Genomic DNA, 19,685 nt, shown 5'->3' with positions numbered 1-19,685 from the left:
GACATCAGGAGGAAGACTGGAATACTCTCTCCAAATTATTAAGGCTTCCAGGGGGCACATGCATTGACAGCTAGTTGCACAGTTGAGGATTTCAAAGTATAAAATAATGTCGCTTCTTTTAATCTTGGTGTCGTGAACAGTCTTGGCTTTACTATATGACACCTTCCTGAACATGGCAGGAGATCTTGAAAAAATGCATAGTGGCTATATCGAGGTAGGGCTCAAGGCACTTTGGACAGAGCATTTGTATCAGTAGACCAAGGTGATACTCTTCAGGCAGTCCTACATGGACTGGGTTGGTTTATTCTTCATCACCAGCTGCTAGTCTTTCTATTCTTGTTGTATATAATACTTGTTTGTTCTATGGTGCCCACATAGAAATTGGCAGAGTACTCTGAGAGAAGAACTCAATCACTGTGCCATGGAGAAACTGCCAGTATATGTCAGTTACATAGATGATAATTTTGTCAGCACCAGCACAATGGAGAAAATAAGCACCTGCAACATGGTGCCCATGTCCACAGCCATCGTTGAGTGCAGCCATGTCTTCTCCTTCCCTTCCTCAACATCCTCGTAGAGCAACAAGACCAATGCTTCATCACCTCAGGTACGGAAAACCAACTGATTTGAGCATGTGCCTGAACATGGAGAGCGATTGCCCCTGGAGGTATAATTGTTATCCCTAGAAAACGCCCAACAGCGATCTTTTACTGCCAGACAACAACCCCCGGAATATGTCTAGCGCAGGTGTTCCTGAAGTAGTGCCTCAATACCCCCAGGGAGTATCAAAACCGGTTCTCAGGGGTTATCGAAATAGGCACCTTGAAAAATATTAAATTAAGGGGGTTTCCTCAATTCAAATCTTGGTGTGGGCTCAAAATTTATCATCTTTAGGTTTCCCTGTTTCCCAACTCAGTCCATGTAGGACTATCTGAAGAGTATCACCTTGGTCTATTGATACAAATGTGCTGCCCACCAAGCAGCCAAGTGTGTAGTGTTGCCATATGAGTAGTCCTACATTTACTGTTTATATGTTATTCAGGCTATTGGTGTTTATTTTTTATTACATAGTGCAGTAAGATATTTTGTGTGGCTGGGGAGCTTCGCGTTGGCATGCGTTCGGGAGGCGGGAACACTCAGTTGCTTGTAGACCCTAGAACAGGTGGGTTATGCGTTTGTTTTGTTCAGGTTTATGTGAAATATTCTTTTCTTTTCTGTATGTCATACATACTGTATCACATGTTGATTATAGTGACGAGTGCGTTATCAGTGACAATGTTATGTGAATAGGAGCTGCTTTCCCACTTGCCCAGATATTCTGGCGCCATTTACCTCCTATTTTACTCTCCATGGGGTGACGAAGCTCCGAGAATGAGAGCTTGTTATGAAGAGGAGAGAGAGAGAGAGAGAGAGAGAGATTGTAGGTCCGTGTGTGTATATCCTTGTTTTCAATTAGTGTGTATGTTTGATCACGGATCATCAGGCATTCTATTTGTTGGTGTGGCACTGTTGCAAGTGTGTTGGCATTCTACACAAGACTCGAACATGTCCACCAAGAGGAGAAAGTGGTCTGAGACGTATGTGGCATTTGGTTTCACCAAAATCGTTGATAAAGATGGGACGGAGAAGGCTCAGTGCATGCAATGCCACACAATTCTAGGGAATGAAAGTCTGAAACCTTCTCTTCTGAAAGCACACCAGCAACGAGCTAACCCTGGGAAGGTGGAGACCCTTCCAGCCCTTCAAATGAAAAGAGCCAAGTACGATCAGTAGGGCACACTTCCTGCATTTGGGTTTACTCCTGCTGAAAGACCTCTGCTTCAAGCATCCTATGAATGGCTCCTCAAATTGCAAAAGAGAAGGTAGTTCACAATCTCACTGAGGAATTGATCAAGCCTTGTGCTCTTCGCATGGCTAAGCTGGTAGTAGGGGACGAAGCAGCAAAGAAAATGAAACAAATTCCGCTATCAAACAACGTCATACGAGCCAAGATCAATGAAATGTCCAATGTGCTCAACCAAATAATCTCAGATATAAAAGAAGCCAATGTCAGATCCACCTCCAAGTGGACGAGTCAACTGATGTCACTAATGCCAGTCAACTGCTTGTGTTTGTCCGCTTTGTCAAACAGGAATCGTATGTGGACGAATTTCTCTTCTGTAAAGAATTACCATTAAATACCAGAGCAGTGGACATGTTCCAAATTTTTTAAGCTTTCCTTAACTCCCACACAATTCCGTAGGAAAAGGTAGGATACATCTGCACTGATGGTGCCCCAGCTATGATTGGGCATAAATCTAGATTCACCACTCTCATGAAGGAAAAGGTACCTCATGTGAGTTCATCACATTGTGTTTTGCACCAGCATGCTTTGGCATCCAAAACCCTCCCCGTTTCCCTGAAGGAAGTCCTTGACTCAACAGTGAAGACTGTGAATTTTATTCATGCCAGGCCCCTCAATCATCGGATTTTCAAAGCGCTCTGCAGGAAGTCAGTGCAGATCACAAGGAGACTGGCTGTTGCACACAGAGGTGCGTTGGTTATCACGAGGAAAGGTCCTGTCCCGGGTTCTTGAAATGGGTGGGGAGATCGCTATTTACCTGAGGGAGCACAAGGGGACAGAAGCACATTTATTCGAGGACGAAGACTTGACTTTCTGCTCAAGCTTTCCTAACTTGCACCGAGCCGGGTGGGCCCAAGAATGGAGCTTTGGTTGCTTCGAAAAAAGAGAATCACAAGGCCCATGCAGCTCACAGTGGAAAAAATCGTGCTGAATGAGTGCAAATAGTTGTGTAACGTAGTGTAATGTGAAAAACAATCTGATACTGATTTTTTTTATATTAAGAGTTGTACTTCATTCATTTATTTTACTCAATATAAAATAAAAAGACTTCATACAATTCAGCTGTTTATTTATAACCGCCCTGTTTGCTCTTTTGTACTGAAAATTAAAAGCTAAAAGTTGGGAGTAGCAGGCTGATATTGGAGAGAGGGTATCAAGTAGGAGTTGAACTCTGGGGTATCGGGACTGAAAAACTTAGGAACCACTGGTCTAGCGGATACCTCTTAATGGAGGTTCTACGGGATCAACTCTCCACATTTAAATTCCACCCTAATTATATTCCTTACTATTTTCGTGTGAACTAAATTCTCTGAAATCAGAGCTCTGTACATAATTCATATTTTAACCATAATTTAAACATTAAGATTTTATCAAGCACTAGTATCGAAGAGAAAAGCATTATTTGAATAACTGAAAAGATATGCTACAAAATCAATTCAACTTATGCTAATAATCTATTTAACAAAACAGCAATAATAATCATTTTTAATATTTACTATCATTATGGAATCAGAAACAACAAAGGCACTAAATCAAAGAAATTCGTAATGCAGACATTAAGACATTATCATTTAGCCCTGGAGAGAGGAAGGAAATGACTTTTGGGTTTAATGAATGAAACCTAGCTTTTGAATTAAAGGTAAAGGGTTGAAGTTTGATAGAAGCTTGTTTTACTGGGAACATTTAATATGATTAGAATTCAGAATTTCTACGCCATTTTCATATATATCCCCCTGCCTAAAAAAGATTTTCTTGCTCAAAACGCTATTTTTCAGGTTCACAGATTTCAGCAAGCGTAGCAAAGCGTACCAATTTTGTAATATATTTCCATCTTTCCAAAGGAAACATACTAAAGCGGAAAACATCTGTAATCGTTTTTTACTTGCAGTTAACGTACAAATGAAATATCCTTCGGCAAAATGCAACACGAGAGAGAAGAGAGAGAGAGAGAGAGAGAGAGAGAGAGAGAGAGAGAGAGTACGAGGGGAAATTATATTTTCTCTAAACCCACATGCCCGTTAACGTAACTAAGAATCAGCAGAATAACGTTGTTTCCCTGATGATATTACCTCTACTCATCCATTTTTGGAAAGCGTCCACACATCACCTCACATGGCTCCGGGTATTAAAGGTGGAAGAGAAACTTTCGAAACTCGTATCAGCAGCGGATCTGAAGAAAAGCAATTAACGAGATTCAAAGTTTAATTTTTTTTTCCCTGAGAAAAGGAAGCGGAAAAAACTGATGGAGTTTTACCCCTTACGGTAAAAATGAGAAAATATTTGCCCCGTGAAAAAAGGCAGAAAAATGATTGGCGTTTTATCCTTCAGAGAAAAAATTACGATAAGAGGAAAAAATGTGAAAGCGGAGCGATGCATTTAATTAAGGAAAAAGTTAGCTGCTTTACAAAATACCTGCTATCGACGGAATGATACGAATCTCGTGAAAAACTACTTCGATAGTGAATAACTGTGCAACTTTTCGCCTCTCAATAAGAATCATTCTCTTTGGCAACTCAATAATCGATATTAAATATTGCTGGGAAATGATAATGGAGTCTCGGCATATGAATTTCTTCACAGAACCAGAGGGAAAACTAGTTACGAATGTTGATAAAAAAAAGGTACATTATTATATAAAAATAAGGAAAATTTCGACTTGTATTTACATCAGCGAATTTGACGTTAGCATAAAATCTATGTGCTGCACATGAATATGAAAAATAATATTCCGAATAGGAAAATTATGAATAAAACGGTCTTCACTTTTGTAGCATTTTCATGAAATTCACGAATTTCTGAATGTGCCTTTTCCACTCCAAGCTTTAAATGACCCGATATCATTTCACAGATTTCTCATAGCTTCGGGAAACTCTAGCCGATATACCGATATACAGCTAGGGAAGGACGCTTACTGTCGGTTATTAGAATCTTCATTAGGATTTTGCAATGCTCTGCTGATAAAAGAAGGATGTTTTCTGTCCACAAAAAGGTCACTGCCAACCTATTTCCTCTCCATTCATTGCCGCAGTTTTCTGCCTACACAGTTTCTCCGTAGCCTCATGCTAATCATTTTAATCCTCTGAAATGTACATGGTGGTAACGTACTGAATTTTCGATGAACATTATTCTTTCGTCTCCCATCAGTCTACACGCCCCACAGCCCCCCAACCCCCGCCATAACAACTCAAGTAACGAATTAAAACTGACAAATGTCAGTCAAGGTGATAAATGAAGACTGCATATCTGATGGGCGAAATTACACCAAGGTTCGAGGAGGAAAAGTACTGACGTTATTGTTATTGTTAAGGCTAAATATCAAATATCAAGTTTTTGCTACTTCTGCACTGATGTTCTGAACGTCATAAAACAGGATTTCCGAACTAAATTTTTACATCCTCGGATACAAACGCAAATGAACCAAGACTTAACGTTTCCTAAGTCAACATAATATTGATCTGATAGTATTGCAAAAGTAAAACTGCCTTGTCTCAACATCATGTTAATTAAACCCTTCGCAAACAAACATACTTGCGCGATGAAATTGACACCAATATTAGCCGACAGCATATAATTAGCTACACTTTCTCAGGGAAAAATGAATAATGCTCTATCGAAACTGGAATGTGGAAGTACTCAAGTGAATATGAACCTCACGCGCAATCATTTCCTCAGCTAAGTTATCCGTCTTCAAACTTGTCAGAGGAAACTCCTTTTTCATGATAGGAATTTTTCTTTAACTATAACAAAACCAATACCTAGCATAATAATGAACCGTACATTATGCGGAAAATGATTGCAATCACACCTACGGCCATCATGACTTGATGATTTGTTTCTCTTTTGGGTATAACGCTTCATGCAGTGTCAATCGTTCCTAAAACGTATGAGAAAATCATGGTTATGAATTTTCTGTGGTTATTACACATCAGATATATATATATACACACACATATATATATATATATATATATATATATATATATATATATATATATATATATATATATATATGTATGTACATTATATATGTATATATATATATATATGTGTGTGTGTGTGTATATGTATGTATGTATATATATATATATATATATATATATATATATATATATATATATATATATATATATATATATATTTCACAGATTTCTCATAGCCTCAGAAAACTCTAGCCGATATACAGCTTAGGAGGACGCTACTGTCGGTTATCAGAATCCTCATTAGGATATACATATATACATACATACATACATACATACTTTCTCACTCTCTCCCGAAAGGAGCGGCACCAGAAAAAAACCAAGTTACTGCCACATCCATATTTCATCTGCTGAATCATGAACGATTCCTGGATATCAACACATTTCCTATTTGATACTTCATTACCCCATCTATCCAGCCCTTGCTAGGTCTTTCTTTACCCCTTCCTCCCTAAGCATTCTGAACTATGCACTTTTTTCATCAAATTATCATCCTGCATTTTTTCCACATTATCGAATTATATTTAAATACTCGGATCGATCCTTTCACCTAAGCTAACCGTCTAGCCTCTTATTTGTACCTTCATAGCCTACACACATACATACATACATACACATATATTTATGTGTATATATGTGTGTGTGTGTGTGTGTGTGTGTGTGTGTGTGTGTAGTGAGCAAATAGTTCACCTCATCAATTTCAAAATTTTTTCTTTCGTTTGCATTCAACAACCATAATTAACTTCCATAAACTGGCGTTGGCTTAACTATATCTTCATACATTCAAAAAAAAAAAAAATCATATCTCTTCCCAAGCTCTTACACACAACCAGCTACACATTTTTTACAGCACCTATTTTGTGACAATTCTGTATTATATCATACTATTGTTTGTTATGTTTAGTCACAAATGTTTACATTAATACCCATCATCCATGTAAATACTGTATACACACCTTCATTTACCCTCGTAACCATAATCTTGTTCACATGCGCTCTCAACTTTCTCCTCTTATAAACGCTTGCAAACATTTACTGCCTGATGTGGTTTCCCTTCACGATCCCCAATCATCTCTGTATTATCTGTAAACATCAGACATTCTCAATTTCATACATTACTCATTTTCTTATCCTAGAACTTTGCACATTCATCCACTGTTCTTTCTCAGATCAATCTGTTAGTCAAGATAACTGAACAGCCTTACAGGTATAACGCACTTTCTTTTGTACCCACTATCACACTGAATGGGTAACCCTCATGCCTACATAGTCTAACAGATGCCTCACTTCAACTGTAAACTTTCAATCACTCGGGTTACTATCTCGTAAATCGTACATTCTCAACGCCGTCCACGTGCCTCTCTAGAGATTCTATTAAAAGCTATTTTAAGTTACATGTATGCCACGGTCAGAATTTCCCCCTTGACTTTCAACTTCTCAAAATAACTGATTCGTGGTAAACTTTTGATTAACCAACCCTGTTTCTTGTCTGAATCGTTCTGCTCTTCCTCTGGCTGCCCTTCTGTTATCTGCTTTGCTTTCTCAGTCAAAATTAATCACATATACCTTAACCTTCATTACCTTTACCTTTATCAAATGTAAACACTTATATCTTTCACCTATTCCTGTGGAACTTACCATTATCTTCAAATTACTCACCTCACTGGCCCAGGATTGGATTCACTCACGACAGAATTCCGTACACACTTCATTGACGCAGGACTCCATTCATTAAGGACAAGAATCCTATAGCACTGTAACTTAATCTGAAATCTCTCTCTCTCTCTCTCTCTCTCTCTCTATATATATCTCTCTATATATATATATATATATATATATATATATATATATATATATATATATATATTCTCTCTCTCTCTCTCTCTCTCTCTCTCTCTCTCTCTCTCTATATATATATATATATATATATATATATATATATATATATATATATATATATATATATATATATATATATAAACCCAGCCATACTTAATAATACAGAATAGACTCTCTCCCAAAATGCAGGATTAGAACCTAGGGATGAAACTTCAGGTCAGCGTTAAGTAACGCATGCTATCACGAAGAAGAATATATTGTAGATCACCTCTACACAAATCTATCGAGCGTAAGACACATTTTTACTTGAACTGTAACACCCACAATGATTCTGGTAAATGTGGCATAATATTAAGCGTTTTGTTTTTTGTTTAAATTATTACATCTACTTGTCATGTTAACCAGACCTAGGTAAACAAGAGCCAACATACAATGAAACGTTCAATTCTCGATATATTAATATTTTCCTTCTTGACGGCATAGATTGGTGGTATAATTTGAAACTTAAAAGTAGCTCGCATCCCGAGTGAAGAGAGTTTAATATTTCAAATCCAGAGTTGTGATTTAATATGTTTAAGGGAAACGCATAAATGTAAATGGATTCTAGATGTAAAACACTTAATGATTGTTGGAAGTTTTTATATAACATTGTTATGACAGTGCTGCTGGATTTACTTGGATTCCAGTAAAATATCTAACCAGTCAAGTATCCTTGACAGTGACACTGGTAAAAACTGGAACTGAACTTAACCAGGGATGCAAGATAGGCATGAAAGGAGTTGTTTCCATTTTTCTGTTTGGTTTTCTATGTCTTCTGACTGGAAAACCTGGCCAGCAATGTCAAGATTGCATAAGGTTACGAATTTTTTTTAGACATGCTTTAATTTAAACGCGTTAAAGACTAGCAAAGAAACGTATAAGAGGTTTTCCTTAAAAATAAATTTGTGATGAATGCCTATTAAGTTCCGATGCTGATTTTAAATAACCATTCCGTTTATTGCTCTCCATTTATTTGGTGTCTGAGACTTTAACCAAACTATAGAAATGTGCTTTACTTTTAATTACACAAAAGAGGAAAAGGGACCACCCAAGCATTCCGTACTTATGCACGACCCTTCATTTCACTGTCCAACTGATCATCATTTAATTAAAAGGAATGTTAAAATACATAGTAATTTAAGCTGGAAAAGGAAGGGGAGAAAGTAATGGCTCTGTATCTATCGCTTAAATAAGTGAGGTTAGAAAAAAGAAAATTGGATGGCAGTGGGCTAAGGTGAGAGACTTAGTAACAGAAAGAGTACATGAGGCGAATGGAAAATTGAAAACAGGTCGAGTGTCAGTAGGCTGTACTTTTAGGTATACAAGGGTACGAACAAGGATGAAAATAAGCGGGATGAGGAAATGGGATATAAAAAGCAGTAAGTGGTGGGATGTAGAAAATAAGAGAGAATGAAGCCTTATTTTACAGGGAAATAAATGCAGAGTAGAGTCACTGAGCAAATGAATCAGAATAAAGAATGCAAAAGTGGGTATGCAGTATGAAAAGACTGAAGGTCTGGGTCGATGGACTGAGTATTTTCAGTATTTCTTGATAGTGCTGAATGATGTGAGAGTGAAAGGGATTAGCGTCTGTTTGTTAATAAATGCAGTAATGACTGTTGGCAATGTATTAAGGGTAACTAAGAATTTGAAGATTAAAAAAAAAATGAAGTTGGTGAAATTACAAGCAAGATCCTGCAATACTGAGGTGAAAGTGAATAAACGGCTGACCAGGGTGTGTGAAGTATGTTCACATAAGGGAAATGTAACGTTGGAATGGGTGATATATATATATATATACACACACACACACACACACACACACACACACACATATATATATATATATATATATATATATATATATATATATATATTTATATATATATATATATAGATATAGATAGATAGATAGATAGATTTAGATTGATAGATAGATAGATTTAGTTTACATTGTGAGTTCGAAAACTCAAAAATGTGTGGCAACTGCATTATTTCTCCTGACACGTTTATTGAGATCTCTTGCGCCTCTCCCAACGCTAGCCAAATTAAATTTGTCGCACTTGATTAAGTACATCCGAGGTTGTCTTTTAATTTTACAAAGTGATTTACAGAGTACTTGTAATGAATTACAAATTTACGCTGTTTATCCACAAGATTTTAAAGTGTCTTTTTATTTACTGTGGTAGGGTAATTAAATGGTTTTCCCTCTCTCCTTAGCCAAATCCTTTTTCTTGTTGGATGAATAATAAGTTTAGTTCAGTAAATTAGAAGTCACTGAAAATCTTAAGAGACAAACAACATAAATTTTAAACCATCCTGTAAAAACAAAAGTGGAAAATAAAAGGACAAACACGTGATGTACGTATATGTGTATATGTGTGTGTATATATATATATATATATATATATATATATATATATATATATATATATATATATATATATATATATATATATATATATATATATACAGATGTATATATACATATATTTATAAAGTAAGTATATATATATATATATATATATATATATATATATATATATATATAGACATATATACATAGATTTACAGTAGGAATTTACTGAATTGTCTTTTAAAGTAAACTACATTAAAACATAATAGAGTAGAATTTAAAACCATTCCATTTTAGTTTAACCACACACACACACGTATATGTATATATATATATATATATATATATATATATATATATATATATATATATATACTGTATATATATACAATATTATTTATATGTATACATATATATATATATATATACATATATATATATATATATATATATATATATATGCATGCGTGTGTGTGTGTGTGTGTGTGGTTAGGACTAAATGGACTGGTTGCCCCAAATTTACCTATTATGTTTTAATGTAGCTTACTTTAAAAAGACAGATTAAAGAATTCAGAAAATCTTTCCTGCTGCGAAGCTTGTCCAACAAACAAGAAACTCAAGAGACAATGCGCGAAGTGACTACACAGTACCTACAAACAAAAATACTCAAATCCCTGTAACTTCAAGCACTTCTTACAATTCTAAGTTTTTATTTCATACGAACTATGAACTCTTAACTGTCTTGTAGTAAGAAAACCACAATATAATTACAATATTGGCGAAATGAATTTTTTTACGGCCCTGGCCACCACATTTACTACTATGAGATTCTTAACTGTCTTGTAGTAAGAAAACCACAATATAATTACAATAATGGCGAATTGAATCTTTTTACGACCCTCGCCACCACATTTACTGCTATAAGAACAAATAGTAATGAATGTTACTATTACTTTTGGCATTTTGCTAATCAAATAGGCACCTTTGAAAACCATATTCATTATGTTACACAACCAAGAGCAAACTCCAAGGCGGGGCGTTTTTAATTAGAATGTAAAGATACTGAGTACAGCTTTGCTATGGGTATTTGAACAATATGGCAAGACGGAACGACTTTTTTGGCAGCAGCTGTATCTCGAAACTATTATTTATTACAAATACGATTTTCGTATTGTCACAGAAAATTTGAGGGGTCTGAATCCATTGGAATCCAGTTCTGTAACTGAGGTGTAAGGGAAATAACAATATACAGTATTTCCTCTGTACAAGAAACTAGGACCAATACACGGCGAAGAATTTTCTAATGAATGTACTGAAAAATAACTTTTCACATTCTAAGCAAGCGAGCGAAAAATATATACGTGAAAATAAAAAAAAAATCAATTACTTCAGAAAAGCAATGGAGGAAGTATCACCGATATTTTTTGTTCGTTTTTCAAGTATCTAAAGTTTAGGGCAAACTGTAAACTTAACGATATCATTATCATTCATCTACTCTTTAACCACGGAGCAGAAGTAAGCTCCTTACGTCAGAAGTGTATATACTACGTAAAATATCTTGTCGGAAAAAACGTCCAGGTAATTTGTCACCTGGGTTGAGAAGATGGAGATTACGGCAAGAACAAGGGGATGTAAGAAGGAGCAAAAAATACGCACCTGGGAAATGAGTCTATCAACAGTAGTATTTTTTTCCCTACGAGAAAATTATTAATATTTGAGGCAAAGCTGACAAGGCTGGTCCTTAAAAGTGGGGCTAGGGGTTAATTTGACAGGAACCATATAATAATTGGAAGTTCTGCTAGCAATGGATGCTCATCTCTCTCTCTCTCTCTCTCTCTCTCTCTCTCTCTCTCTCTCTCTCTAGCAGGTTATTTGGGAGATTTAAGACGACTTGGTCAACCATAAAGGTGATCTAATTTAGTTTTAATGCTGGTATATACTTCATCAATAATATTTTTCCGCCGACAGTCTTCGCTGTCTTTTGAAATTGAGAAAAATTGCGATCCGGTTTGTACAATTATTATAATTCACCGCCTTGCAAAAACGCGTACTTAGTTGCATACTTAGAACTGAAACAGAGTACACTAATAAATATACCTATATAGACATGACAACGGGTTACACTGCAAGATCTCTCTTCCTTTCTCTCGGCCAGAGACCTTGAGCGACACAGTTAAAACTAATTATTTTAGTGATGCCGGGCAGGGTTAGGACATAGTAATTTAATACGTGGCCAGGTAAAAGACACATGCCCTAAAAGGTGAAAAAGTTTTCTCTAAAATTTGTACAATTTTTCACGGACGCAGAATAAAGTCGTTTTATGAAATTACCATTATAATCAATTTTACGTGTACAAATGAACTAAAATAACAACATATACTAAATGTATTTGATGAATTTTACCCCAAAATCATTGTAAACTGTATTCATAAAAGGAGAATCAAATATAGAATATTAATTAAACATTAAGCAGGTGGCTCAATACTACAGGCTATGTAATAAAATTTCTTTTACATAATTACCGGAAGAAAGGATATTTTTAATATAAGCTCAGTTAATGGATCCAATGCTTTCTCACATTCAAATTTCAAGTGTGAACACATATGGCGTCAATCTGACCCTCAATGTTTGAATTAAGAAGATAGGGTTGAATTAAATCTTACAGCAAATAGGCACAGTCCCACCCGCTCTGTCTCACAGGAAAACTCATATGCGTAGCGTACTTCAACACAGATCAGATACATGCAAGCAGACAACTGCCTATTTCTCTCTCTCTCTCTCTCTTGCTATCTATCTTTTGAACAAACAACGCCTCTCTCATTCTTTGTCGCGCACAAGGGTTCTCTGGCGCTTGCACAAACACAAGCCCACTGGTTGAGTTTTTCTTCGAAACTTGGCTATTTTCCGTAAGACAAACCGGGCGTAAGACAAAGGACAATAGCCTTTTGGTGCTTGAACTGAACCTTTGCTGAAAGCATTTGATCTCTCACTTGATTTCGAGCACCCAAAAACCTGAGTTTTCTCAGCTTTAACGATATTCCGTCCCCAGTTTCGTCCATTTTGAAACGAATCGTTTTCAACAGCAACAATAAAGTAACTAATCTTTACTGATCTTGTTACGTTTCCAAGATGAGAACGTGAATAATAATGGTTGCTTGTTTCTTGCAACATTCCTACTATAATTAGTAAATCAGAATTTCCTTTTGATCATCTGCTAAAATGGATCTCTGTTTGAAAGGCATTCTTTCGTAGAGCACTGCAGAATAGGCCAAATCTTCAAATTCCTCTTTCTCTAAATTATCTTAAATGTTCTGAAAAAGGAAGCTTGTAGTCACAGGTAATTCCACGTGTTGCAAATTATTTATAATTTCCAAATAGAGTATTATCTGTTGATATTGGATTTCACAGATGGGGTATGTTATGAAATTTATTAACCAGTAGCATTCAGCCTCATTTTTAACAAATTCACCATTTACTTAACCTTCTGGATTTTCTAAGGTTAAGGCAAACATGTTTTATACGGGGAACGACAAAATTCCATCCTCTGCATACTCGTTGTATCTTATTCTAAAGAGTAACCAACATATGTGAGTTCACTAAAAACACTCCAACGATGCAGTTTTGCCATTCGTTTGTAAAATTTTATGTGTACGCTATTCCTAAGTTATAGTAAACAAGATATTAAACGGTATTTTTGTGTTAATATTTAAGAACATAAAAATACTTGTACACACACACACACGTGTATGTACTGAACACTTATACCGGGTACAGATGTACTTTTTGAAAGGCACAATCACCTCTTAAGTTCTCGTCTTACATTTTTTAGTATGTTTATCACTGCAATCCTTGAATCGAGGGGGAATAATGGAAGAATCAGTCATCTTCCTAAGCAGGATTCATACCAATGCACACTTGGCCATTCTGTCATATAATGATTTGACGAAGGATTCACGAGCATTGTAGGTTAGTGCAGCCAGACTATAACCTAACAGGGTTCGGTTGGAACTCAGTTATAGAGTGACATCTTCCTTTATTCCCAACCCTGATTGAGTGCTTGTAGCAATAAATGTGTGAGGATGTTAGTTTATAGGAAGTAACAGGGGCTATAAAATCAATTTACATACATCTGAAAGTCACCAGTGGTTTCTATACGGCTTTATAGCCTGAAATTTACATAGATGAAAAAGCATAGCCTCTGAAACATATTGTACTGAGGTGAGGATGTGTCTGCATCATTTCCATTATAGTGTATGTGCCAACTAAAATAGATTTACATCATTCTTTTCAGAATGGTGTGTGGAGGAGATGGCTTGGAAATATCCTTTATACAGACCCTGAGAGAAAGGTACGAGGTACTTTCAGGTGGGCTCATGTGGTCATCAGAAGATTAGAAAGACCCAGACTCTTCTGGGCTAGCACCGTAAGAAGGTAAGTTGAATATGAGTAGAGATTCGTAAAAGATGAAACACGGGAGGCACGGAGGCACGATTGGTGGAATTTATACATTAATTTATGTTATTTTCCGATACTTTTACTACTGGCCGTCTCGGTTTTATTTATGGCGGTCGTGTTCTAGGTCGACTGCGTGTGTGTGTGTGTATATATATATATATATATGTATATAATATATATATATATATATATATATATATATATATATATATATATATATATATATATATATATATATATATATATATATATATATATATATATATATATATATATATATATATATATGTATATATATACTGTATGTATTTACATACATGTATATACAGTATATATATATATATATATATATATATATATATATATATATATATATATATATATATATATATAAATTTCACACATTCACATATATGCACGTATGTATATTAGCCAAAATGACTTCTAGAATAATATTATGCAATGATGAAGAGGGCCCTTTTCACCTATAATAAAATATAACTCGAATTCAAGAGATATGCCTATAATCTGTATACTAAGATAAAGCTATTCTTTCTTCTTAACCTGGCACATTAAAGCAGCCTCACTGTATCGTCACACGCATTGGTTGAAACTCCACCCAGGACAGCAGCAGCTTGTTCAATTATTTTTTCCGAAAGCGTGGAGAAGTTGAGAATGTAAGAGGTCATTGTGGGTATTTCTATAATTCAGCCTAAAAAGCAATCGTCATTATAATTGTAATTTAATGGTGAGGATGGTTCTATTTCAGCTCTTGTAAAATCAAATTTGGTAGATGTGCAAATTTCCGAGTTCAAATAACATTCTTCTAACATGACGTCCTAAAGGCAGCCTTACCATGGACGTGACAGCTTCTTGTAATCTCCATTTCGATAAGTGTTTTCATAAACGTAAAGGAGTCCTACAATCAAGAGGTCACCCTATTTATCTATCTATCTATCTATCTATCTATATCTATATATATATATATATATATATATATATATATATATATATATATTCCTGTATATTATATATAAATTATATAAATATGTGTGTGTGTGTGTGTGGGTTACAGGGACCAGTAAACTCTACAAATGTTGTGCTTAGCTAGAAATAACTGCTAAAAGACTACGCTTTCATGATGTGGATGGTCTAATTCAATAACATGCATCTGAATGCCAGATGGGTGTATATAGAAGCTATATAAACGAATATTCTTCTTTTCAGGTTTGCCATAACCTCAAGTGAATTAGTTCAAATCCTTTAACGGAAGGTAACAGCTTCTTCATTTGTTTCCCACCCTGATTCAAGACTTGAAATGAAAAGTTAGAAGGAAGTCAAGAAGGTAAGAGGTTACTTCTGTTATTAAAGATAATTATATGTCTGGCTAAAGTGACCAGTAGACTTGATACTTAAACACACACATATATATATATATATATATATATATATATATATATATATATATATATATATATATATATATATATATATATATATATATATATATATATATATATATATATATATATATATTATATACATGTACGTGTGTATATACAGTATATAAATACATATATATAATATATATATATATATACATATATATATATATATATATATATATATATATATAAACACCAGGTTAGTTCCACACAGAATAGCTCCAGAAAAATCAAAACAAGAACGGCTGTACATTGCCCTAAGTAGAAGGCAGATCTCTTGGCTAAAGTCTGTATAAGCGATCAGTGTGGCAAGTCTTAGTGTTGCCTCAATCATGCTTTCCAGAGCCTAACGGGGTCTTTCCCAACTTTATAAAAAGAACTGCTGATCTCTTTGCTCTGTACTGTCATTATCCGAAAGTCTGTTGGACGTGCATGTTGTCCCTCTGTTTGGACAAAGGGAAATATTTCTGCATTGCTCCTCAAAATACAGGCTGATTGCATCTACCCCGGTTTCATCTGAGTTTTTGAGAAGCTCCTCTCTAAGCGTCGTTGTAGGTTTGGTGAAGATAATAACCTACTACCAGCACTCAAGTTTGTGTTTCGTAGAGGCCTTAGTACTTGTATAACTATTGTCAGCATCTCACGTCTTGCAGAGTGCACTTGATGAGTGTGCAGAGGCATGCATGGTTGGTTTACACTTTAGTGCAGCATCTGGCTGTGTGAATAATAAAGCATTTACCTACACGTTTAGATTATTGAAAAATAGTAGATATTTTCTATTTTATGTGATTTTTTAATAAGCGGAATGTTAAGGGTCTGTGTTCATGGCCAATATGGTGGCTTTAGCAATATCATTTCAGGTGTTCCTTGAGGAAGTGGCTTTGAACCATTCCTACTTATCATCGGTACTAGACATATGGCCAGGTCTGGTAAAGAAATTAATTGCATAAGCTGATGATGATCATCTGGCAGTTGTTCCTTTTCTGCAACTTATGTCTGTGGTTGTAAAATTATTGAATAAAGATCTGACACACGTCCATGAGTGGAGCAGGCTTTGGGGCATCAAGATTAACCCTTCTAAAACTTAAAAATACGACAGTCGATCCTGTACACTTTTGCCTCTGCGCCCTGATTTACATTCAAATAGTACTGTTTTGAATGACAGTGACTCTTTTAAGATTTTAGGCCGAACTTTTGACAAAAAAGAATTTGCTCTTGGGGAGCATGTGTAATAATATGAAATATTTATTCCTCAAAACGGCGGTGTCTTCCGGAAATGTTGAAATTTTTAATGTTTCGTGAAGAAGCTAGTATATCTAAGTATTTTAACTTTTTTCTTCTTCCCTTTTTTTGGCGCACTGTTTTATAGCGTGTTCTCCCAGCGCTGACTCTCCTCTCAAACTCTTGGATAGAGTTATGTCATCAGTCAAGTTCGTTTTGCCAACTCTTAATGTCAGATTGTGGCACAGATATAAAGTAAGTTCATCCTTTATGTCCTCTGCACTTTGTTTGCCTGACCTGCCTGTTTTGCTTATCATTTGCACCTTATCCACATGTACAAAGGCTGGTTCAACAATTCCTTTATACTTCCAAACTTTTGGAAACCTTTTAGACTTCAAACTACCTTTCCTGCTTGAACAACTCTATGATTCATCTTTTCCACCACCCAAATATGTTATATTTTCTCCGAAACAATTATATAATGTAATCATTTGCTACTCTTCTCATATCCATGTTAACATTCAATGTTTATTCTTCTTAACTTCCACTTATCTACAAAAAAACTGCCCTGAATGACCTTAGGGTCCTATGCTTGGGGAATCGTATTAATTTTATACGTACATCCATCCATCCACCCACGAAACTTAATTTATTTGTATTTTTAACTAATCTTATATTGTTAAATGTCAATGTCTTTATCGTTTTATATTACAAAATGAATCACCAAAAGTGAATACCCTCTAACAATCAATCGGTTCTCTAAGAATGTTTCAGATTTCGCATTTTGGCTAAATATGAAGACGTGAAATATTGATAAAAAGTCGGTCTAGAACGGGTACAATATACATAAAATCGAGATAAAGCATTTATAAAAGTACAAACAGATAACATTAATAATGTACAAAGACTAAATATACGCCAGAGTAAGAAAATCCACATATTTGATTAGACAAAGAAAATGCAGCGATCATTTTACAAAGAGTATCTTCAAAGGCGAAGAGAAGCGAGATGATGCCGGTGGTGCATACTCTGCTCAAATCATCTTCTCGGAAGTTTCTTTTGGGGGCAATTAGTCAAGTTGGCTTACATGGCAATGAGGCGGAACCCGAAAAGAGGATACGAGGCAGGAACAAACTTCCTCTTTGCAGACAGGAAAAAACTTTCCTCCTCTTAATCTTCGGAACAATTAGCGCAAACGACTTTATTTTAGTGGCGGCATGGGACTCGAAACTCACGAGAAAGAGAGAGAGAGAGAGAGAGAGAGAGAGAGAGAGAGAGAGAGAGAGAGAGAGGGGGGGGGAGGGGGTTCAGTGAACAATAATAAAACTTGGATGAAACAAAGATTATTCTATACTGTTACCATGAAAAGGCAGAGTATTTATACGTGTTATATCCTCACAAAGGGAGAGAGAGAGAGAGAGAGAGAGAGAGAGAGAAATGCCGTTCAATGAACAATAACAAAACTTGGATAAAACAAAAGATTATTCTATAATATCACCAAGAAAAGGCAGAGTATTTATACGTGTTAGAGCCCCGCAAATGAAGAGAGAGAGACGGACAGAGACAGAGAGAGCATACTTTCTACTAACTATGATCACTAACACACAGAACAGATTAAAATTACAATTTACTCCTGTAAAGCGTAAGTCATTTCCTCTCGACGTGATGAAAATATATGGTTATTAATAGTGCACGGTTCATAGGTGACACTGAAGGAGGTTAGGAGGAAAACATTTATGACTCTCCCATAGAAATACATTAGAAATTTACCCGGGTTCTGGTTAAGGTGTTTAAACTGAGAGAAGCACACAGCGGGGTTAAAATATATCCACGTGCTAAGATACATAGTCCTGAAACTAAAAAAGAAAAACACTACAATTTCCGGATGCCTTCTGGAGAACAGAGCAAATTAATCCAGAGGGACCTCATTTGACTCAACCAAGAATTACACCTAAATATACCATCCCTGTCATGCTACCGTGCTAGATTATTATAGCGGTGAATCTCTTTCAGCGTCATGCCGTACCAAATGAAGCTAGAAGCTAGCGGATCGTGGAAAATTTCTAGATCAAAAGGTAAATATTATATAGATAGACTTTAGAATAATATCTTAGGTTGCTGACACATCCAATTTTGTAATGTTCAAAAACCATTATCAAGATTCGTAGGTCAGTAATGACAACAAATTTGTTTATGCATACACAAACACACATACAGTATATATACATATATATATTTGTGTATGTATATATATACTGTATATATCGCGTGAAATTTTATACTCACATATATTTAGCCACAAATACCGTTTCATAACGAATAACATACCCAAATGCTTCTGCACCGGGTATCTTGAGGATGAGGGCTTGTCATTTATAATTTCCCTTGGTCGTAAGCTATTCTCAAGTTATATAGTGAATTCTATATTAAACCGTATTTGTGGCTTAATATTTGTGAATATAAAGAATCACACTTGTATAAGTGATACACGCACACGCATGCACACA

At 35.4% G+C, this 19,685-nt stretch overlaps 1 protein-coding gene across 1 annotated transcript in view; it reads left to right on the top strand.

The window, feature by feature from the left end:
• Positions 1 to 1,835: 1,835 nt before the first annotated feature.
• LOC136851559 (protein FAM200C-like) overlaps positions 1,836 to 19,685 on the top strand; it is a 27,071-nt gene continuing 9,221 nt past the window's right edge. The window contains exons 1-3 of the mRNA XM_067125821.1: positions 1,836 to 2,048; positions 2,243 to 2,531; positions 17,327 to 17,433. Coding sequence (XP_066981922.1) covers positions 1,836 to 2,048; positions 2,243 to 2,531; positions 17,327 to 17,433 — 609 coding nt within the window. The remainder of the gene's footprint in view (positions 2,049 to 2,242; positions 2,532 to 17,326; positions 17,434 to 19,685) is intronic.

This window comes from Macrobrachium rosenbergii, chromosome 3 (genome assembly GCF_040412425.1).
Source record: "Macrobrachium rosenbergii isolate ZJJX-2024 chromosome 3, ASM4041242v1, whole genome shotgun sequence".
Classification (NCBI taxonomy): domain Eukaryota; kingdom Metazoa; phylum Arthropoda; class Malacostraca; order Decapoda; family Palaemonidae; genus Macrobrachium; species Macrobrachium rosenbergii.
This window is presented reverse-complemented; position numbering and strand designations above follow the sequence as displayed.